The sequence below is a fragment of the Orussus abietinus genome, unplaced genomic scaffold, assembly GCF_000612105.2.
Source record: "Orussus abietinus isolate OABI.00-Male unplaced genomic scaffold, Oabi_2.0 scaffold75, whole genome shotgun sequence".
NCBI lineage: Eukaryota > Metazoa > Arthropoda > Insecta > Hymenoptera > Orussidae > Orussus > Orussus abietinus.
In genome coordinates this window covers 57,894-79,455 of record NW_019394267.1, presented here as the reverse complement: position 1 = coordinate 79,455, position 21,562 = coordinate 57,894, and the positions used below count along the sequence as shown (strand labels likewise).

Genomic DNA, 21,562 nt, shown 5'->3' with positions numbered 1-21,562 from the left:
ACGTGGAACACAGTGCCTATCTTATGGGAAGATTTATGGACAGCGAATCCGGCTTAACGTCCGATCGATGACCGAATCGTACTCCTAGAGCACATTTTGGCTTCCCGCGTTGTCCTCTTTAGACACGACGCTTCTCTAGGACAAATCTAAACCCAGGTCGCGTCCCTCGACCCACCTCACACTCCCACAGCGGGTTAACCTAGGAATTTCCACACCTGCTCGTCCGAGACGACCCTGAAAATTTACGAGATGCAATAACGCTCGTTAAACAAGATGAGTAATATTATTGCGCCCGGCGGAGTCCACGCGGTGGATATAAAAAAACGCTTACTACCCCTAGAAAAATTCGAGCAGCACCTCCGCGAAGACTCGCACTTACCGTAGACCTCATCGGTAGCAGGTTACGCGCTCGGATTGGAATACCTGACCTTGGTTGATAACTTTGGAAGGAAAAGAAGAATATCGCTTTTCGTGGTGAAAGAATGCAAAATCGGCCGCGCGGCGGGTCGGAGCGCGTCGGTCGGGAGGGCTCGGGCGGGTTCGGAAGCGGTCGGGCGGACTCGGGCCCGCCGGCGGGCCCCGAGCGCGGCGAGGCGCGCGCAGCCGCTCCGAGCCGCTCAGTTCGCGACCGATCGCGACGCGCGGCGTACGGTGCGGTTGCTCTGTCGAGTCGAGACGGCGCGCGGGCCACGCGGTCTTCGCTCGGCGATCCACCTGTCGCTCGTGACCAGGGTGCCGAGGTACGTTGGAAACGACCATCAGTTTCAACGGTCCCGGCTGCGTTCGGTAAGGTCGTGAGGAACTGTTAACCCAACCCGAAAGGAGGAGTCCGACCTCCGAGGCGGCCCGAAAGGGGACGAGGAATGCGCCCGGCCAAATAGGGAGTCGGTCGTTGAACGGAGAAAGAGAGAGTAAGCATATAAAGACACAAAGCCACGTAACCCACGGACCGTGTTAAATCGAGTTTAGGTTATTGCGGATCTATCGATCCATCTTTAATCGATTTATCGCTACGCGGTAGCCACCTGGGTGCGCGTCCTATTCCCTGCGTCTACCGCCGGCCGAAGGAACGAGTTTACTCGGTCCGGGTGCAAGGACCTCTCGCGACTCGTGTCGAGTCCCGTTCGGTACCTCCCGAGCTCGCCCCGGAATATCCCTCGCGGGAAACTTCGACGACCTTCGCTTCTCCCTAACCCGCCCCGGAATATCTCTCGCGGGAAACGTCGATTTTTCCCTCTTCTCCTGTTTCTTTTGGAATATTCCTCGGTTGAAACTTCGATAACCTTACATCCTCCCCGCTCATCCTGGAATATCCTTCGTGGGGGAGGGAACCGCGGGAAACTTCGATTTTCCCTCCTCCCTTGTTTGATTTGGAATATTCCTCGCATGAAACTTTCATAACCTTTCCTTCTCTCCGCTCACTCTGAAATTTCCCTCGCAAAGGGGAGGGAATCGTGTGAAATTTCCACGATTTTCCCTCCTCCCTTGTTTGCTTTGGAATATTCCTCGCTTGAAACTTCGATAACCTTACATCCTCCCCGCTCATCCTGGAATATCCTTCGTGGGGGAGGGAATCGCGGGAAACTTCGATTTTCCCTTCTCCCGTGTTTGATTTGGAATATTCCTTGCATGAAACTTTTAGAATCTTTCCTCCTCCCCGCTCACTCTGAAATATTCCTCACAAGGGGTGGGGATCGCGTGAAATTTTCACGATTTTCCCTCCTCCCTCTTTCGCTCTGGAACATCCTATACAAAGGGAGGGAATCGCGTGAAGTTTCCACGATGATTTCCCTTCCTCCTTTCTCGCTCTGGAACATCCTATGCAAAGGGAGGGAATCGAGTGATATTTCCTCAATTTTTATTCCTCGCGCGAAATTTCAATAATCTTCCCTCTTCCCTGCTCACCCTGGAATATCCTTTGCAAACGGAGGGAATCGCGTGAAATTTCCACGATGATTTCCCTCCTCCCTATTTCGCCCTGGAACGTCCTATGCAAAGGGAGGGAATCGCGAGAAATTTCCACGATGATTTCCCTCCTCCCTCTTTCGCTCTGGAATGTCCTATGCAAAGGGAGGGAATCGCGTGAAATTTCCACTATTTTCCCTTCTCCCTCGTTTGCTTTAGAATATACCTCGCATGAAATTTTCATAACCTTTCCTCCTCCCCGCTCACCCTGAGATATCCTTCGCAAAGGGGAGGGCATCGCGTGAAATTTCCACGATTTTCCCTCCTCCCTCGTTTGCTTTGGAATATTCCTCGCTTGAAACCTCGATAACCTTCCCTCTTCCGCGTTCACCCTAAAATATCCTTTTCTAAGGGAGGGAATCGCGTGAAGTTTCCACGATGATGTCCTTCCTCCCTCTCTCGCCCTGGAGTATACCTCGCGTGAAACTTCGATAATCTCTCCTCCTCCCTGCCCACCCTTAAATATCCCTCGCAAGGGGGAGGGAATCACGTGGAAACTTCGACCGGTACACCTCGTAAGGGGAGGTAATCGCGCGGAGCTTCGACAACATTTCCCTCCCCCAGAGGGTGGGGCGGCCCTTCTTTTATCCCTCGGCCAAGGTCGCAGGTCTGCGCCCAGGTGAGTTTGTCGACCCTCGCGTCTCCAGCCAGGTACGACCAGGTAGGCTCCTTGCCTTCCTCCCGGAGCCGGCGAGCCGCCTTTCCCCGACAACCGGCTCGGGTTTCCTGCGTCGCCGATTCCCGCGAGAAATGCCGTCTCCCCCTTCCCGCCCGCCCGCCCCCCCCCCGCGCGAGATGTAACGCGAACTGGATGGATTGTTTTTTCTTCTTCTCCCTCTCTTTTTTTTTTCTATACCGATCCTTTTCCCTAAGTTTTCCGCCTCGCGCCTCTTCCCGTAGCGATTTCTCCTTTTCGCCGCACTTTCGTTGATCCCCGCCGTCCCTCGGGGCCGATTTCTCCTCCGTCCCTCGCGCGAGATCGCCGACAAGTGGATCGTAAACTTTAAAGGGATTCCGCGAACCGAAGAGCCCCCCCCCCCCCACCTTCTCGCAGGTCCTTGGCCGCGATGAACTCACGGAGCGCGAATTTCATATTTCGAGGTTAGCTTCGGATAAGAATTCAGATGTCCCTCACAGAAGCCCAGGTCCTATGTTTTAACGCTCGATGCTCTAAATGTTGGCTGACAAAAAAGAAGTGGGGGGTAAAAGGGAGATCGCACGTGTTAGCCAACGATATCTCATGTGCGGGAGGAAGAGGGACGCATATAGAGAGGCGAGTGTGGGGGTTAGATAGAGAAAGAGTGCAATTCCCTATATGTCGCCGTAAGAGTGAGAGAGACGGAGAGACGATTACAGCGCCGCCATCCGTTGGCTAAAGTACTATTTATCGAGCATCGAACCGGGGTTGTGTAAGTGTGGTACGTGAAGTAGTATACGTGGTTTTCTACATGTATATTACAACTATATACGTATATAGGTACATACAACTATATACGTATACGTAATACGTATACTACGTCCCTTGTTTTCTACGCTGGCATTGTCGTCAATAGCCAATGAGAGTCCACCTATTTACCACTAAGAGAGATTCTCATTGGCTATTAAGGTGATGTGAAACCCCCTTCAAATCAGTCGATTCGAATACAACACTTTTCTTTAAGGGCATTAGACCAAACTGTCCAAAACTTTGACACATCATTCCTGATCATCTAAGAATTGTCCTGACACATTCAAAATTTGGATTTAAAAAAAAAATTGTTTAACTCAGCCCAGACCAGAAGCAAAACGGCGTCGAGCTTTCATATTTCGATCGATATACAATTATCGAAGGCTCTGATATGCGATACAAAAGGGTCAGGAGAATTTTACGACAATTTAGAACACTCTGGTAATCGATAAACTCGCATTTTAACGGGATAAAGGCAAGAAAAGTGTTGTGCGCTTCTTTGCTAAAACGATGGGAATACGAGGTCTCGGAGGGAAAATTTCGGGAAAATTTTCTATAATCGGTCATTCGTGAGGCTGCTGGCGTTCGGGACGTCGACGATAGTGTATCTACCCTTCTGCACTTTTCAAGAAAAGTGTAGTACCCTTGTTACCTTCGAGTATAAAAAGTGCAGTCAACGCGAAGAAATCTTTCGAGGCGGCCCGGTAGGGCCGGGGTAGAAATGGAAAGGAAGAGAGAAAAGGCAGGGCGAGGTTTTCGCGAGCCGACGTCGCCGTCGAGGCGCAAAAACTCGAGGAGAGGGGGGCAAGGAGCCTCGGACCGTTTCGGTATACGAAGGTCGACGCCTACCTTACCGACTTGGCCTTCGCGCGTCGGGTGGGGGGTTCCGAGAGGAGAGGGGGGGCGCGCGCGAAAAAATCGCTTTTGTCTCGTTCGAAAAACCGGTTGGCCGCCATCGCTTCGGATTCGGAGACCTCGGCCCTACCTGGAGACGGCGAGGAAGAATGGCCAGGTGAAACTGGAAGATCCACCTTTGCTTAAGGTGAAGTGAAACCCCCTTCAAATCGGTCGATTAGAATACACTTTTTTTTTTTCAAGGGTATCGGACCCAACTGTCCGAAACTTTGACACGTGACTCGTGATCGTCTAAGAAAAGCGTAGAAAACGTTACGTGCGCTAAAAGACGTTTATAAACCTAGCGTATACATATATCGTGCGTCTGCGGCATCCTTCACATTGGGAAACGTAGTTTACTGATTTTCCACGGTGTAACTACATGGTTAACGTGATGTACGTAAGAAACCTGGAGAGAAAAAAAAAAAAAAACGCGAAATTACCCAACCCTGACCTAGTGTACTCTAAACGTAGGAAATTTACCAACGGCTAGCGGCGACCAGTCGTAACAAAGGCCCCTCCCGAAGGCGAAGTTTGGTCTTCGCCGAAGACCTCGCTTCGCTGGCGCACTAATGGTGGACGTGCATGCCTTTCTTTCATGCCCCTCGGTGCAGAGTTGTCGGGATGGTTTGCGAGGGTATCGGGGAAGACCCTGGCTCTAACCGGCTCCCCTTGGAACGAGGGTGCGGGGAATAGCTAAAAAAAAAATTAGGGGAAGAGTCGAGAAGATGCCGAATAACGTTCCCAGGGTCGACCTTGGCGATGGCCACGTCCTGGGAGGGAAAGTCCCGGACGCGCGGTTACCGTTGCTCGTCGCCGTTAGAGGAAGGTGGAGTCGACCGACTCTCGGCGAGGCGGGAAACCGCTGCCGGGGACGATATCGAGCCCCGCTGATATAGGAGAGATAACGGGCCCTGCCGATAGCCGCGACGGAAACGCGGCGCAGAGGCGGAGGCGCGCGCATCGGGGGCCAGGTGGCTCACCGGTCAGCTGTTCACCTGCGCCTCGCCGGGGAGTCTGAGAGGAGCGAGCCTCGCCGGGGACAGGTCGATCGGAGAGAAGCAGAGGCGCTAAGAAGGTTAAGCCCGTTGAACGGCTACGGCGGGGAGGCGTCGGCATCCCTGAGTCAGCGGGACGTGAATCATCGCCGCGAACGCCGCCGCGGCTGACCCTAATTCCAAACGAGGGAAGACGGTCGCCGCTAGGTGCGTGCACGGTCCTGATTGGTCGATGCGGGCCGCGCTCGCTTCTGATTGGTCGACGCCGGCGCGCGCTGTCCTGATTGGTCGATGCGGGCGAGCTCGCACCTGATTGGTCGACGCCGGCGAGCGCGGTTCTGATTGGTCGATGCGGGCGCGCGAGCTTCTGATTGGTCGATGCGGGCGCGCTCGCTTCTGATTGGTCGAAACCGATACGGGCGCGGGATGCGCAAGCGACGAGCCGCGCTTTCCCTCTGTTTACGATGTATCGCCGCACGTTCGCGCGTCGCGTCACTCTTTGCGTCATACGAAAGAATAACTATTGGAGCGAGGATTAACGACGCGATGACGAAGCGCCGATTCCGCCGAGTCGTTTCCCCATTTCGAGGAGTCCTTGGAACTGCACCATTTAAGGTGAAGTGAAACACGCCGAGGAACTTGATCGACGTCGACGGAGAAGACTTTTCTAGATACCTACGTTGCCGACGTTCGTTTTTATATCGACAGCCGGGTAGAATTATATTGGGTATTGTACCAAATGGCATGCTCCACCTGTCGTTTTCCTACAATCATTATCAAGAAATCGAAATGAAACTCCAGAAATCCTCTAATCCTTTAATATCGAACTCTTGTAAAGGGAGGGTTTGTATAAAAATGGCCCCTCGGTTCTTCTCCTTTCCTTTCTCTCCTCCTGGAAGAAAATCGAGGGTACGTACACTGATGTACATGAATGCCTTTCCACCTTGCATCGGCACACCATATCTGCAGGGAAGGCATTCATGTCCCCCACTGTACATAATACCCGGGTGTTCGATTTTTCTTTTGTTTTCTCTCTCTCTCCCTTCTTCATTTTCCTTCGGAACATATTTCTCTGGGAATCGGCATTGTTTCTTTATGCCGTGGCATAATAAATGGGAGGGGGGGCACGAGCGGCACGAACGATGATAAGAGAGACGGAGCTCGCGGCTCGAACTTTACACTCGTTAGCGATAAGGTCGATCGCTCGGCGGGAATTTATGTAGGAAATGGGATTTTCGGAGCGACCGCGACCTTCCCTCGCGTCGTCGGCGTCGTCGCCGTCGTCGGGTGCCACGTGGCCCCCCGAGAGGTGGCCCTGGGAAGCGACAGGTGTACCTCTGGGGATCTCGGGGTCGATCGCGGATTATCCCCACGATCTCCAGGGGGAGGGAGTCCTTCTCTTAGTGCGAAGCTCCGCTATCTTATCTCGGGGTCCGGTCGAGGAGAGCCGAGACTCCACAATTGTCCCCAGTTGTCCGGAGAGAGAGGACCGGTACCTCCTCAGGTTACAGTGACGATCGCGTTATGGGGTGAGTACGCGAAACACTGCGGGAGGACGTCCAAGATGCGAGGGAGTGCGTGGCCGATTAAATCGCGGGTCACACATTTTTTTATTTTTTTTTTTCAACGCGACATCGCGATAACTAATCTGGAGTAAGCGCACGGTCGTTTAGATCGCAAGGTTCGGACATTTGCGAATTTTCTCTCGTCCCAAATTATTATTATTATTATTGTTTTTCTTGTTCCTGCGATTTTTCGATGTAGGGATTGCAGGATGGAATTGAATTTCTGTTTTATTTTTAATTTTTCTTTTGCGAATTTTCTCCTGTCTCAAATTATTATTGTTATTTTTCTTGTTCCTAGCAGATATCGCAATCAGCAGTTTGGAGTAAGTGCGCGGTCGTTTATCGTGAGTCACGTGTTTTTTTTTTTTCCTTTTCGCTCGACATTGAGACAACGAATTTAGAGTATGTGCGGTCGTTTAAGTAGCGAGGCTCGAATTTTTGCAGGGTCTCCTAGTCGGATTTTTTTTTTTCTCTTCTTTAGCAGGTATCCAGACAAGCCACTTGGAATAAGTACGCGGTCGTTTAAATTGCCAGGGCGAGATTTTTGCGAGACAGGTTCTTTAATTTTATCCTCCAATCCTTACATCGATTTGTCTTACGAGTGGGCGTACTTGTTAGCCCGACAAACTTTTGGGGAGATTTCCTTTTAATTCGATACTGTTAATTAATTCATTCGATACTATTAATTAATTAGTTTGATACTATTAATTATTGATTCGATATTTTTTAATTCGATACTGATCATTACATCGACGCGATTCACGAATGGGCGTACTAGATGGTCCGCCAAGTTCTGGACTTAGCGACAGGATTGCGACAATTTTTTCGCGAGAGGAAGAGGGACGTACTCTCGGCCATGCTACGTGGATTCTTGCGACGTCTTATCGCCGGAATTCTTCCAAACCGATCGAGCGTTTTCGATATCTAATCGGGGCCTTATCGTGGCGACCTAGAAGGCTAAGCCTCGATTCGCGCTGGTGGATCGATACCTCGCTTTCCGAAATCGAGAATCCTCGCGAAATCCCGAGAGTCCTTCCGAGTCCTTCCCCGCCCTCGAAGCTGGAAATCTACGCCGAGGGAAATGAAAGAAATTGACAAAGTACTTATTCGGTACCGCGAAGATTACTGACCCCGCCCAACGTCCCTTAACTTCGGTGATCGGACGAGAATCGGTAGCAGTAGTATAATTTGTTTATTTACACCCATATTAACACATTCGCGACCGGCAAATTTTCTTCCGTTTCAAATACTGAGTACCGGCGAATATAATGAAATTCTTATACTGGTTGCCGTAAACTTGTATCGTGTATCGTTACGGACGTGATTCACGTCAGCGGCAATCGGGAATAGAATTTAAAATGACGTGAATTCACGTCAGCGGTCGTGAATGTGTTAAGGGGATGTGAAAGTGGCATCTGAAAGCTCAATCGTTCATAAAACTTTTCTATGAACTGGGTGTCTCAAATCGTGTCATATTTTAAAACGTGAATATGGAGACCCTAAGGTAGGTCCTGGAACTCGGGAAATTTCATTTTTTCTAAACTATTTTTAAAATACCTATAAAAAAATTTGCAAAGAATTGAAATTTCATGAGTTTCAGGACCTTCCTTATAGTCTGTTTATTCACGTTGTAAAGTTTCAAACTATTCGGTTAAATCCAGTTGGGAGAAAAGTTTTATAAACAAAACCTCTTCGACGCCACATTCATATCACCTTAATGCGTCTTAAAATTAATTTCTTCAATAAACAAAAGAATTCGGTCCAAGTTAGGTTAGGTTAGGTTACAAAAGAATTCGATCCAACATATTAGGAGGATAATTTGGCCTTCGCTAGGCCCTCGATATCATATACGCATTTATTCCTCCGGTTGTAGAGAATCCCTTTTTTATTTTTCTCTCTCAGCTAAGAACGTCGACTCCTCGCAGGAGAGGTGCAGAAACCGGCGGAGCAAGGAAAAAGGGCGAAAACCTTTCTTTAATAAACAAAAGAATTCGATCCAACATATTAGGAGGATAATTTGGCCTTCGCTAGGCCCTCGATATCATATACGCATTTATTCCTCCGGTTGAAGGGAATCCCTATTTTTATTTTTCTCTCTCAGCTAAGAACGTCGACTCCTCGCAGGAGAGGTGCAGAAACCGGCGGAGCAATGAAAAATGGCGAAAGCCTCGAAAGGGCGAGGAAGGAAGGCTGGTCCCAGTTAAAATATACCCGTTCCGGTTTTTTTCAGAGAGAAGGGGGCTGGTGCAGAGTCCTGGTCCAGCCAGGAGGGGAACGAGGAACCTCGAGAGCTTCCCCTGGAACTTCCTACGACCATGGAGAGGGGACTTCACGACAGGGACCGCGTCGGCGTCCAGGACTGCGTCCTCCTGGAGGACTTCGAGAGCATCGCCGCCTTCATCGAGAACCTGAAGAAGCGCTTCAAAGAAGACCTGATCTACGTGAGCCCAAAAATTTATAATCGAACGGTCCTCGATTGTCAGGATGTCCTCCCCTATTTTTTTTCCCCCTTTTTTTCTCTCCCTCTCGCCTCGACGTCGCATTTCCATCGGCCTTGGCTCGGCCCAGGAAGTGCCGACTGCACTTTCTCACACTCGCTGGCTCATCAATTTCTAATTTTGCCATTCTTTTTCTTTATTCCTCCTCCCCTCGCATTTCAGACCTACATAGGCCAGGTTCTGGTGTCCGTCAATCCGTACAAGAAGCTGCCCATTTACAACCACGAGACGATTCAGTATTACCGGAAGAGGCACTTCTTCGACGCCCCGCCGCACATGTGAGTGGTGATACACATTTCTTTCTTCTTCCCCTCTTGATCAAGTCTATCTTTTTTACCGCCTTGTCGGGCATTTTGGGGACTGACTATGTCGAGATTTCAGCTTCGCTCTCACCGACACGGCGTACCAGTCTCTCGCCCATGAGAACCGGGACCAGTGTATCCTGATTTCAGGTATTACCCAGGTACCATGTATTGCATATGTACATCGGGCACCAGGTATTACATGGCCCCTAATCGTTGCAGGAGAGTCCGGATCCGGGAAGACGGAGGCCTCGAAGAAGGTGCTCGAGTACATTGCTGCGGCGACCGGACACAAGAAGCAGGTCGAAGAGGTCAACGTCAAGCTCATAGGCAGTAATCCCGTCCTCGAGGCTTTCGGCAACGCCAAGACGAACCGCAACGACAATTCCTCGCGATTCGGGAAGTACATGGACATCCAGTTCAATTTCCACGTAAGTTGTACCCTGGAAAGGGAAAATCGAGGGCGGTTATGAGTCCATTTATTTATTTATTTATTTTTCGAAATTCGCCAGGGCGACCCTATAGGCGGGAACATCCTGAATTACCTGCTGGAGAAGTCTCGGGTGGTCAACCAGACGGTCGGGGAGAGGAACTTCCACATCTTCTACCAACTCTTGGCGGGGGCTAGTGAAGAGGCACTCCGAAAGCTGTTCCTGAAGCGCAATTTGGACACGTATTACTATTTAAGTAGCGGCGTAAGTGACGAATATCTCTCTCTCCTCGGGTTTATTAGGTCGATTTGAGTCTTGACCGATCAATTTCCTTCATTAATTTGTTTACGATGAGAGCAGACCAAGGGTACCGTGGACACCATCGACGATGCCAAGCAGTACAGGTCCGTGATCGAAGCCATGAAGACCGTAGAGATGACCCAGCAGGAACAGGACGACCTGTTCGCCATCGTCGCGTCGGTCCTGCACATGGGGAACGTCGGGTTCACCGAGGAAGAGGGTGTCGCCAAGATCCTTAAGCCGGGGTCGGTGGACGCCGTCTCCAAGGTAGATACAAGAAGGGATGTTCACTCGGTACACAGTGAACACTGTTATATGTGCCCATAATTATGAAAGTGGTCTAAGTCAAAATTAAAAAAAAAAATTAGTTTATCAGTTATTTCACGCCATATTATTTCAAACGAAATTAATTCAATGTAATTTCGAAACAAAAAATATATGACTTAGACCATTTTCATAATTATGGGCACAAATGGTAACAGAATTTGGTAACAAGTGACGCTCGGCCTTGAGATTGTAACAATGTTTCGGTGATTAACACCGGTTACCAGTGGTCTTGCGATTTTGATTAACCCTTTGGCTACTAAGAGCGCCTAAAGGCACCCGACATATGGTCCAATATTGCCTGCACGGTCAGACGAATTTCGCCCATATGTCGAAATGGCTCCGTGTTCAAAGGGTTAAAGTAGATGACTTCCTGAGCGAATGATTCCCCGTCGGGTTGACGTGTCTAGGAGTTTGGAAACGGCGAATCGGAGGCAGGGCCGAGTATCCCTCTAACTGGACGTTTCCTTTGCAGCTCCTGGGTTGCGACACGAAGAGCCTGGCCAAGGCCTTTACTCATCGCACGATAGATGCCCACGGTGACGTAGTGGTCTCCCCCCTGAACCGAGAACTCGCGATCTACGCCCGAGACGCCCTGGCGAAGGCCGTCTACGACAGGCTCTTCACCTGGCTGGTGAGCAGACTGAACAAGTCCCTTCAGCCTAAGTACCGGCATCGCAAAGTGGTCATGGGGATCCTCGACATCTACGGGTTCGAGATCTTCCAGAGGAACAGGTAAGGCCCGAGCCCCTCCCCAGGACCTTCATCGGTGAGATATATATATATATATACATTAACGCGACCTTAAAATTAATCCCGGTAGTTTCGAGCAGTTCTGCATTAACTTCTGCAACGAGAAGCTCCAACAGCTCTTCATCCAGCTGACGCTCAAGTCCGAGCAGGAGGAGTACCTCAGAGAGGGCATCACCTGGGAGAACGTGTCCTACTTCAACAACAAGGTCATCTGCGACCTGATCGAGGAAAAGTACAAAGGTAAACTCCCGGCATCCCTCTTCTTCTTCTACCCGGTCCGCCTTTGATCTCTTCAACTACCCTGACCTCGGTCCAGGGATAATATCGCTGATGGACGAGGAGTGCCTGAGACCTGGTGATCCGACCGACATCAGTTTCCTGGACAAGATGAACTCGAATCTGCTCGGACACCAGCACTACATCAGCCACATGAAGGCCGATCTTCAGACCCAGAAGACCCTGGGTCGCGACGTAAGACCCACTCTGTCAATTAATTCAATGTTTATTCCCCTGAGTATATAAATAAATCCGTCGTACCCCCTTTTCCTTTTTCTCAGGAATTCAGGCTGATCCATTACGCCGGAGACGTGACGTACAACGTGCGCGGATTCCTCGAGAAGAACAATGACCTCCTCTTCAGGGACCTGCGCGAGGCCATGTCGAACACCACGAACTCCATCACGAAGGTAACGCCGACCTGGTACATATGTGAATATATATATACCTTCGATGCAATTATTCTAATTGTCCTTTGCTCCGTTTTAAAGGCCGTGTTCCACGTGAAAGACCTGTCGAGCAAGAGACGCCCGGAGACCGCGGTAACCCAGTTCAAGAACAGCCTGAACAACCTGATGGAGATCCTGATGGGCAAGGAGCCTTCGTACATCAGGTGCATCAAGCCGAACGACTTCAAGATGCTGGGTAAAAAGAGTTCTCGGCATTGATATCAGTATTTACTATTAAAAACTCGGCCGCAACTCGACTTCGCCAAAGGTCTCACCAGGAGGCATAGATTTTCTTATCTCTCCTTACGAGCACGTGTCCACCAGTAAACATTGCTTTTTTTATTCCATTTAAATTAAATTGATCGTGGATTAACAATTATCCAGTTGGCGTTAAGGTGATATTAAGACTTTGGCCAAGTTTTCATGGTAAATACATTCTTGTATAAGAGAAGAGATGCCGAGGGCGTGGATGTAGCGGTGACAATTTTCAGGTCGATTTGACGAGAAGATCGTTCAGCACCAGGTCAAGTACTTAGGCCTTATGGAGAACTTGCGGGTGAGGCGAGCCGGGTTTGCTTACAGGAAGCCCTACGAGCAGTTCCTACAGCGATACAAGGCATTGTGTCCGCAGACCTGGCCCTCGTATCGTGGCTCGATCAAGGACGGCGTCCAGGTGTTGGTATGCCACCTTGGATACGACCCTGAGGACTACAAGATGGGCAAGTGAGTCTCCACCGGATTCCCGAGGATCGCGATCGCCCCAGGAACGCTGAGTCTTACCCCGATATCTCCTTTATCCCCAGCACGAAGATATTCATAAGGTCCGCGAAGACGCTCTTCGAGACCGAGGACGCCTTCCAGATAAGGCAGCACGATATCGCGGCGATAATACAGAGCAGGTGGAAGGGGTACGTGCAGAGGCAGAAATACCTGAAGACGAGGGCGGCGACGATCACCCTGCAGAGGTATCTTCGTGGATGGAAGGCTCGACGAGAAGCTGCACAGAGGAGAAGAGCGGTAATCGCGATCAGAAGGTGCGAAAAATTCTGATTATTTCATTTAAGATTTTTATTTGGCAAGCTTTACTTTCTGTGGTTTTGTTTTATTTTTTTATTTTTAATCAAAGATTGTGAGGGTGTCCGTTTTCTTAGAGTGTTTTAATTGTCACAGGTTCATCAAGGGATTTATCACGCGAAATGGGCCGCCTAATGAGGAGAACGTGGCGTTTATCGAGCTAGCGAAGGCTCAGTGGCTTCTAAGGCTATCGAGAAGTCTTCCGCAGGGTGTTTTAAACAACAACTGGCCACCCTGTCCTCACTCCTGTCAGCAGGTAAATCCTGGTTCGATGAGTTTTTCTTCTCCTTGGCTAGAAGAGACGAAATGTTTGATTATCTTCTCAGGCCTCCGAGCTTTTGCGCCAGATGCACAGGAGGTGGAAAGCGAGGAAGTATAGGTTAGGTCTCTCGAAGGAGGAGAAGGAGCATTTTGAATTGAAAATCCTGGCGGAAAGTCTCTTCAAGGGGAAGAAGAAATCTTATGAGAGAAGTTTAGGCCCCAGATTCCGTATCGACCGGTTGGGCGAGGATTATATGGCGCTTAAACAAAGCTTCATTAATAATATACTTCCCAACGGTGAGAGGATAAAGGTAAGGATTGTGGGTGGTTGTGTATGTTGAGTGGGGTTAACGAGGTTAATTGCGTTCCAGTACGCTACTCCTGTTATCAAATATGATAGACACGGATACAAACCTCGTGAGAGAGCCTTGATTCTTACGGAGAAGGCGGTCTACATATTGGACACTAAAACTTTCAAGTCGAAACACCGGTTGCCTTACAAGTCGATAGAAGAGCTGGTTGTCACCGGGGAATCGGATAACCTGCTGATTATGAGGATACCTCCGGAACTTAAGAAGGACAAGGTAGGATCGATGGCTTTCGCAGCATAGTCAATACTTCGGGATCATCGGCTCTTTAATCTTGACTGTTTATTTACGAAATTAGGGCGATCTGATTCTCGAGGTGCCTCACATCATTGAAGCGCTGACTAAAGCGATCGATATTACGCAGAATCCTAAAATCCTTAACATCGTCAACAACGAATCGTAAGTTCAAATTGAGAATTAATTGGGATGCGTCATGTCTGGATTAACTGAATCCTCTTTTGGATTTGGTGGTATCGTTGACTCTTTTCATGTAAATGTATTCTCTTTGTCAGAGTTTCACATAAGCTAGTCAGCGGGAAGGAAGGAACGATTGAATTTAAAAGAGGCCCTAACCCTGCGATCAGCAAGAGCAGACAAAATGGCCACCTTCTTGTGGTAGGTCGATCGTATTTAGGAACCTGTGGAATATTTTTGTAAACAATTGCCTGGTTTCAGGTCGCTTCTCCGTAAAATCGAAGGGAAGGGTAAATTAATTTACTCTTGGCAGTGTTCTCGGGGGTGCGAGCACCGTTACCGAGTGAGCCACAACGATGTGATTTAGCGAAGAAGAGTATTAAGAAGAATTAATATATTGTTAAGTAATTGTACTTAAGCAGTACATCAAATGGCGTGTGCCTTAGTCGTGTACATTGTGCGATGTTAGGGTTATAAATTGTACATGTTTAAGCAGCAGAAAGAGATGCACTATCGGAGTTAGGAAAGGGCTTGTCGATCTTTTAACTTCCGGGAGGATGTTAATTGCACAAATCGAGACCTATTTTACCAAAACACTGTTTTAGATTTTTTACATGCTATTCTTGAATTTTGTCTCTGTACAATGAATTCCCTTCCTGCGTATCAATTCTTTACTACAAATCAACATGTGGTTTAACGTGCCATTATCTCGATGCAATGACATCGCTAGTAATAATGTAAAATTGTCAGCAGAGCATCAAAATATTTTTAATACTAATGGTACAAGTATCTTATATGCAACAACTGTACCAAAAGAATTTGTAAAAAGATAATAAATTACTGACATTGCTGCCAGAACTAATACAATCAGTGAACAATATTAGAAAGCTTAGCTTAGTCACAACTCTTTAAGGGATACAAATGAAACTCACTTAAAACTTTTAAATACACAATGGGAAGTGATAATATTTTTATAGCCAGTATCCGTTTTAATTGCACAATCATAGAGAAATATACTCACGATGAGTTTGTTACAGAAATCACTTGGTATGTCGTTTTTCCGTCGTCGGCTTAGCGTCTTTCTTCGTCAATGATTGCTTCCCATTTAAAGCCCTCTGTCGAAGTTCAGTCTCCACTGATTTATTAACATTCTTTGAAATCATTTGTTTCAACTTGTGCGCTTCTTGAAGCTTTGTTTTCTTCGCTTTGACGGGCGCATCTAGAAACATTTTTACGAAATGATGTACATAGTAAATAAGTGGTACGAATGCATTAAAAATCAAAGCTTACTATCTCTTCGGTGAACCGGTGGACCCTTTGCTTTTTTATTCGACTTCGTCTTTGACGAGGGTGGTAGCTTCGATTTTACCTTGAGTTTACCTTGTGCCATGCTAATTTTAATGTTAGAGCTATTTGCAAACACAGAGCTAACGCGTGACTGCGCGTGACTCGTATTCGGTTCGGAACTGGTTAGGTTATGTTTGGTTATGTAGAGTCAGTAATATTTAAACCTGCATGGAAATTTATTTCATAGAGGTTAACGTTAGCAACTACTTTCGCAAAATCGGGAAATGAATATTAGAATTAGTGACTGATCGGATTGGAAATTCGAGTACAGTAGAGAGTATTAATAAGAGTACTCTGATTGACTTCCGGCGTGGTTCCGGTCGCAGGCCCTTCCGGTCAGAGTGTCGTCGCCATTACAGCGACGAAGATCGCGGTTGAGGTGGGTCGGATTAAAATCTTGGTTTACCGCGCCAGGGAGACGACTTCTCCCTGGAAGGAGAATTAGTTGGAGAGTTTTGGAAGCCGCTCTAGCTCAGCTGGATCGTAAGAAAGTTCCCGGAAGGAAATTTTCTCACTTTGAAATTGTCGAAGATGGCTTACTGAAAAGATGAAGGGTCTGCAGGAAGATATCGTTTCTCCATACGGAGGACACTTCGTCTCTAACTGCTTTAACGACTTCGGCGGACACGGCCGAGGAAATTATGGACAAAAAGGTCAAATTTCAGCAGACCTCTGCTAAGGGGGCCACTGCTGACGCCAAAAAAAATCAAGGTTCGTCCTGTTGTTCTGGGAAGTCATTCACTGACGTCACCGTCCGTGCAATTTCCTTGTTTGACGACTCTATTTTAAATCCGAGATTTTCTGCTCTTGGGCGTAATCAAACCACTGATACGATCCTGCCGTTGAAACTGCGATCTTGCTCGATGTCAATGTATATGGTCTTATGTCGCAGATGTTGCTAGTACTAAACTCCTGCCGAGGACCTCACGTAAACGAGAACCAGCTAGTACCAATAATGTTCCCAAGTATGAACAATCGAGAAAGTCCGGCGTACAGAAAGCAAAAAGTATTGATAAGAGACCGAAACCTAAAGGACAGTATCATGGCCGTTCAACGGAGGATACCAAGGTAAACATTTATTCTGTGCGCTGATGGTTGAATTGCTTTTATGTATGCATGGATTCCTGTAACGTTTAGTTAGTTATACGTCTTACCTTGAATTCAATTAGGTAGTGGAAAATGCATCCGCTGAGCACGGCTCAGTTGTGGCTCAAGGAAGTAAGAAGCAGAATTTGAATCATCTGCTGAATTTTCATTATGCACCACGCGATGGTCGAGGAGGTTCAGGAACGTGGAACTCGAATTATTCGAAAATGGTCGCAGGCTACAGTCGCAATAGTAATCGTTGGCTTCCACCTGTCCAACGTCATAAGTACAATAAAGAACAATTCCTGCAGGCTAAGTATGTATTTCTCCTAGACTTGACCGCCTTAGGATAATTTGTATTCTTAATTAATGTCTTTTTCAGTTGCCAGTTCGTCGTGACTGCAAAAGGGGATTACACCGCTTATCTCGCCGATCCTGACATTTTAGTCGATTGGAGTCTGATAGAACAGATTGTAAGTGCGATGAAAGCAATAGTAAAGTGGTGGTACTATCGTTCATTTAGTTCGTATCGTAATAAGATAGGAAATGACATTAGGATTAAATGGTGTTATACAGTGGGTGATTTATTTCCGCAGAGAGTTCATACCACCGAGAATCTATCTTGTCCCATCTGTCTATATTCTCCAATTGCTGCAAAGATGACACGCTGTGGTCATGTATTCTGCTGGCCATGCATTCTTCATTATCTGGCTCTTTCTGACAAATCGTGGCGCAAGTGTCCCATCTGCTACGAGTCCATCCACAAGGCAGATCTGAAAAGGTGGCGTGAAAAGTTCTTTGTGTCCTTAAACATTTATTGTTCATTGGATCTTGGCAATTTTTGTTTTTACATCATCCAGAAAATGTACGAAAAATTCCAAAGTTGTAACTAGTGATTATTTGTAGCGTGGTCGAGGTGACTTCAAAAGTGCATAACATCGGAGATGTTGTGAATCTGAGGTTGATGCGCCGGGAGCGTGACTCTCTGCTTCCTGTGCCTGTTGACGAATTGGATGCTTGTACACCGAATACGGTCGTTCCATTTTCCAGAAACATACACAGCCAGATTTACTCCAAACTCCTACTGGGGGCTAGTGGAGATGTAAGTTTGATTTGTTATGATTTAAATGTATCCTGTGGTAATACTTATTAGTATTGTAATACATGTGCAGATAATGGACATCATCGAGTGCGAACGCGCACAATTGAGTGTTGAATTAATGGAGAACCCACAGTCACCGGAAAACTGTTTCATCGAGCAAGCCCTCGGCGAACTAATGTCAAGAGAAAAACAACTGTTTCAACAGGTGAAGTATTAATTTAATTATTAATTTTAAACTAAGACAAATATTAACACATGTTTCTCCACTAGGAAGAAGATAAACTACCCACTTCCGATCAAGTTTCCCAGCCCGATGATACTCCTGATCTCAAAGTCCAGGAAGAAGTATCGAAGGACACCGACGAACATAAAGAATCAACTATTGAAGAGAATTCTGGCTTCGAGAAAGAGGAAGAAGAGAAAATTGAGAACAGCAAAGATCTACCAAACTACCACTTGGAGGCTGACGTTGAAAAAGATATGGATAATGGCATCGACAACTCTTCGGACTGCTCTGCTTCTAACAAATATTTCTACTTTTACCAAGGCAAGACAAGTGTTAATATTAATACGTGGCTTTTATTATATATTACCTTTCAGCGGTACATTTACATAGTAAAATTTGTTCGGATCGTTGCTTGAATTTTCCATTGTCTTTCAACAGTCGAGGATGGCCAACATATTTACCTTCATGCAATGAACATTCGGATGTTGGAAGTGCAATACGGTAGCTTGGAAAACTGCCCTCGCACGATCACCGGTAAACTCCTGGAAAAGGAAGTGGGAAGCTTCTCGGAAGACTTAAGGCGTCGCCTTAGATACTTGCGTCACTTGCCGGTAACTTGTCAATTCGAGATCGCCGAGATCGAGATAACACCGCCCACCATATCCGAGGAAGTGCTCGACTACTTTCGCGGTACGCATAATTACATTTAACACCGAGGATTACATCTGAGATCCGCTTTTGCGAGTAACGCGTCACGAATTACCAGACCAACTGGAGACGCGCCAGAGGAGACGTCAGCGGAGAGAACGCGAGGAGAGGAAGAGGGAGAAGAAGATACGGGAAGAGGAGAACAAGCAGATGGGGAAGTACCCCTCGCCCCGAGTGTACATCGAATCGGACCAACATTTCCCGCAATGGCAACCGGAACAGCAATCGGCCGAGTAAGGGATCCCTAGAATATAAGTGCCGAAACTCGATATACGTGGATAATGACCCCGAGATGTGCGTTCAATCCTTCCAGAATTAATATACCCTCTCCTTCGGAGTCCGTGGCGAATTCGAGCGTTGCCAGCAGTCCCTCTCTGAGTGCATTCGAAGAGGCGGAACCTGCGCTGGGGCTTTCCCAAAACTGCGCGGTTTCCTCGTCGAACGACCTGGGCCCTTCTTTCGCACAAATGCTGCGCAATCCTGGCAACGCGTCCAGCGGATCGACCCGACCTTCCGCCAGGAACATGAAGTCCTTACAGCCCAGTCATATGCGGATAGAGAATGAACCTACTACGGGGAACGAAGACAATGAAGCGGAGGAGTACGTCGCGGCTCCCTCTTACAGGCAGAGCTTCAACGATGCGTTGACCCAGGCCTTGGAGCAGTCCCTGATACTCGACACAGGTCAATATTAACTATTCCAGAACTACCGAAGGATCCGAGTTAACTTTATTCCATTGGTTAGAGTAATAATAATGTCACTGGAGATTCGAATTGCCCCCTGACTTACATGTATCCATTTCAGGTGCGAAAGGGGAAACCAAGGGCGGCGGGAAGAAGAAGAAGAGGGCCAAGGAGACGGTTCTGTTCGCAACGAGCATGGCTCGCGCTTCTTAGACGTAGATGATCGTTAATGGTGCGCTTTACGATGTTTTGGTTTCTTGATTCGTTTCGCATATTTTAGGCCACCCCCCCGCGGAAACTGGAGATGAGTGGAAACTCTTCCTGGGAGTTTTAACCGGCTTTCCAAAATAAAGGACAGCGTTGTCGTACTGGGGATTTATTGATTGTGCCGCTGACGAGTTTGAGTATGCCGTGCCTGGAAATAAAGTCTCCGTTTTAAGCACGTTAAGGCCGTTATCGTTCACGGGCCTCCTTTTGCGTTATCCGTCCTTTCTGCTGGGCTCTCTCTGGTGTACTCCGAAATTAGAGACTGCCTGGTACCGGTCAGTTTCTTGAAGAATTGGACGACGAAGGCTTCCTCGTCGCACGGACTTGGTTCCTTCTTATCATCCTTTCCCATGTCTGGGGACTCGATAGCGGCTTCGTTTGATATCGGCACTGGATCGCTCCTCGGTTTCAGGCTCTCCTCGTTGTTCACGTTAGTCGCCGCTATCTCGCTCGGTTCCTCGTCCTTTTCCTCGTTCTCCGTTTTCTCTCTCCCAGAGAAGAATTTCAGATCCATCTCTGATGAACTAGAGTTACCGCCGATTAGAGCGATCTTGACATTTGTCGATTATGAATTATGGCTTATCTAAGGACCTGGAGAATCCCTCGATGTTGACCTTAACCTATGTGGAGGCCTTCGTGTAGATTAGATTCAGGCAGAGGAGCGTGTGCAACGTCAGCATGACTATCATGCACTGCTGGTTGAAGTTCTCCAGGTCTATCATGGTGCCTGGTATCTGCGAGAGTATCACTCTAAATCCCTCTATACCTAACTCGAGGAATTTCGAGAGAAATTCTACCTCTTCATCTTTCCTAGCGCGACATCCTACGACCTCGGGACAAGTTGACGATCTGGGACCCGATTCTCGAGTTAATGAAGACTTTTCTTCTTTTTATAAAACACGAATAGATGGCGTGAAATATTTTGCCATTTTTGCGAAGGCGCGTCATTGGTCTACACTTGAAATATATATAATATCATGAACGAATATATATATGCAGAGATGAGCAGGATATATGTATATATATAAAAATGTGAAATCTCGAGTTAATGAAGACTTTTCTTCTTTTTATCACACACAAATATATGGCGTGAAATATATTGCCATTTTTGCGAAGTCGCGTCATTGGTCAACACTTGAAACATATATATAATATCATGTACGACTATATATATGTACATATATAAAAATGTGAAAGTATTTATAAAACTTTTCTCCAAACTGGGTATTAATAGTGAAAAACTGCGAATTATCTGAAACTTTAACATGTGATTATGAACACCCTAAGGAATAAAGCGATGCTCGTGAAATTTGATTTTTCACAAGAAAGAAGATAAAATGTGACTTTGGTTCTAGTCTAGGCTGAATGAAAAAGAAAATTCTTTTTTAAATTAAATTTCACGAGCATCGCTTTCTTCCTTGGGGCCTCCATAATCTCGTGATGAAGTTTATAATGATTCGGTGCACCTTGTTTGGAGAAGAGTTTTATAAATATTTTGACTTTTTGGTAAGTATATGTATATATGGCACTTTCATATCACCTTAATCGTAGGAAATTGAAGAATCAGTTCCCAGGGAAGTCAAGCAATGAGAGAATCCATGGAGTCTTCGTTGCTGAGGTGCCCATGAGCACAACAACCCGAAGAACGTTTCGATAACAGTTTTATTTAAATGTCGGTATACAAACTATGTCAACAAAGTATTTCTCGCATGTCTAGTCCTAATTATGCCTAATGGAGCGCGCGAAAAGATTCACGAACTATTGACCCCTTCGTCGGCCAGGTACTCGAGGTAAACGCTCTCTTTTTAAGGTGAAGTGAAACA

At 47.3% G+C, this 21,562-nt stretch overlaps 3 protein-coding genes and 1 long non-coding RNA gene across 8 annotated transcripts; 2 read left to right on the top strand and 2 right to left on the bottom strand.

The window, feature by feature from the left end:
- The first annotated feature begins 637 nt into the window (after window positions 1-637).
- On the top strand, window positions 638-15,186 carry LOC105696806 (myosin-IB). 3 transcript variants are annotated; one of them, XM_012419541.1, is made up of 20 exons: window positions 638-740; window positions 9,100-9,310; window positions 9,530-9,645; window positions 9,749-9,819; window positions 9,892-10,100; window positions 10,182-10,364; window positions 10,461-10,667; window positions 11,200-11,459; window positions 11,548-11,717; window positions 11,794-11,948; window positions 12,035-12,163; window positions 12,245-12,398; window positions 12,694-12,925; window positions 13,006-13,236; window positions 13,373-13,532; window positions 13,603-13,848; window positions 13,909-14,121; window positions 14,204-14,304; window positions 14,418-14,520; window positions 14,581-15,186. In XM_012419541.1, exons 2-20 carry the CDS (start codon window positions 9,185-9,187, stop codon window positions 14,593-14,595), a joined length of 3,081 nt encoding a protein of 1,026 aa, XP_012274964.1. In that variant the 5' UTR covers window positions 638-740; window positions 9,100-9,184; the 3' UTR covers window positions 14,596-15,186. The 3 variants fall into 3 exon arrangements, with proteins under 3 accessions (XP_012274964.1, XP_012274963.1, XP_012274962.1); XM_012419540.1 differs by having other exon boundaries at window positions 638-911; XM_012419539.1 differs by lacking the exon at window positions 638-740 and adding an exon at window positions 6,722-6,833.
- On the bottom strand, window positions 4,585-5,417 carry LOC105696810. Its single transcript, XR_001103748.2, has 3 exons — window positions 5,111-5,417; window positions 4,790-5,002; window positions 4,585-4,715 (listed from the first exon to the last, which is right to left on the bottom strand). It is a non-coding gene; the product is annotated as an uncharacterized LOC105696810 (long non-coding RNA).
- LOC105696809 lies at window positions 13,083-15,932 on the bottom strand. Of its 3 annotated transcripts, none has more exons than XM_012419544.2 (3): window positions 15,610-15,932; window positions 15,341-15,538; window positions 13,083-13,199 (listed from the first exon to the last, which is right to left on the bottom strand). In XM_012419544.2, the coding sequence occupies exons 1-2, from the start codon at window positions 15,707-15,709 to the stop codon at window positions 15,360-15,362; spliced, it is 279 nt and encodes a 92-aa protein (XP_012274967.1). In that variant the 5' UTR covers window positions 15,710-15,932; the 3' UTR covers window positions 13,083-13,199; window positions 15,341-15,359. The 3 variants fall into 3 exon arrangements, with proteins under 3 accessions (XP_012274967.1, XP_012274966.1, XP_012274968.1); XM_012419543.2 differs by lacking the exon at window positions 13,083-13,199 and adding an exon at window positions 13,256-13,568 and having other exon boundaries at window positions 15,610-15,928; XM_012419545.2 differs by lacking the exon at window positions 13,083-13,199 and adding an exon at window positions 14,441-14,543.
- Window positions 15,933-16,001: 69 nt separating this feature from the next.
- On the top strand, window positions 16,002-19,914 carry LOC105696807 (RING finger protein 10). The gene is made up of 12 exons (XM_012419542.2): window positions 16,002-16,377; window positions 16,559-16,734; window positions 16,836-17,068; window positions 17,135-17,225; window positions 17,349-17,533; window positions 17,659-17,854; window positions 17,925-18,059; window positions 18,125-18,401; window positions 18,519-18,770; window positions 18,847-19,021; window positions 19,102-19,472; window positions 19,594-19,914. The coding sequence occupies exons 1-12, from the start codon at window positions 16,308-16,310 to the stop codon at window positions 19,683-19,685; spliced, it is 2,253 nt and encodes a 750-aa protein (XP_012274965.1). The 5' UTR covers window positions 16,002-16,307; the 3' UTR covers window positions 19,686-19,914.
- Window positions 19,915-21,562: the final 1,648 nt, after the last annotated feature.

What these genes read in the sequence shown, in the direction of transcription:
- LOC105696806 (XM_012419539.1), top strand. An exon ending in ACATCCAGTTCAATTTCCAC is followed by an intron (nt 10,101 to 10,181) that starts GTAAGTTGTACC and finishes GAAATTCGCCAG; the next exon opens with GGCGACCCTATAGGCGGGAA. An exon ending in ATTACTATTTAAGTAGCGGC is followed by an intron (nt 10,365 to 10,460) that starts GTAAGTGACGAA and finishes CGATGAGAGCAG; the next exon opens with ACCAAGGGTACCGTGGACAC.
- LOC105696809 (XM_012419544.2), bottom strand. Translation starts at nt 15,709, where the DNA reads ATGGCACAAGGTAAACTCAAGGTAAAATCGAAGCTACCACCCTCGTCA. An exon ending in ACCGGTTCACCGAAGAGATA is followed by an intron (nt 15,539 to 15,609) that starts GTAAGCTTTGAT and finishes AAATGTTTCTAG; the next exon opens with ATGCGCCCGTCAAAGCGAAG.
- LOC105696807 (XM_012419542.2), top strand. Translation starts at nt 16,308, where the DNA reads ATGGACAAAAAGGTCAAATTTCAGCAGACCTCTGCTAAGGGGGCCACT. An exon ending in GAACAATTCCTGCAGGCTAA is followed by an intron (nt 17,069 to 17,134) that starts GTATGTATTTCT and finishes TGTCTTTTTCAG; the next exon opens with TTGCCAGTTCGTCGTGACTG. An exon ending in GTCCCTGATACTCGACACAG is followed by an intron (nt 19,473 to 19,593) that starts GTCAATATTAAC and finishes TATCCATTTCAG; the next exon opens with GTGCGAAAGGGGAAACCAAG.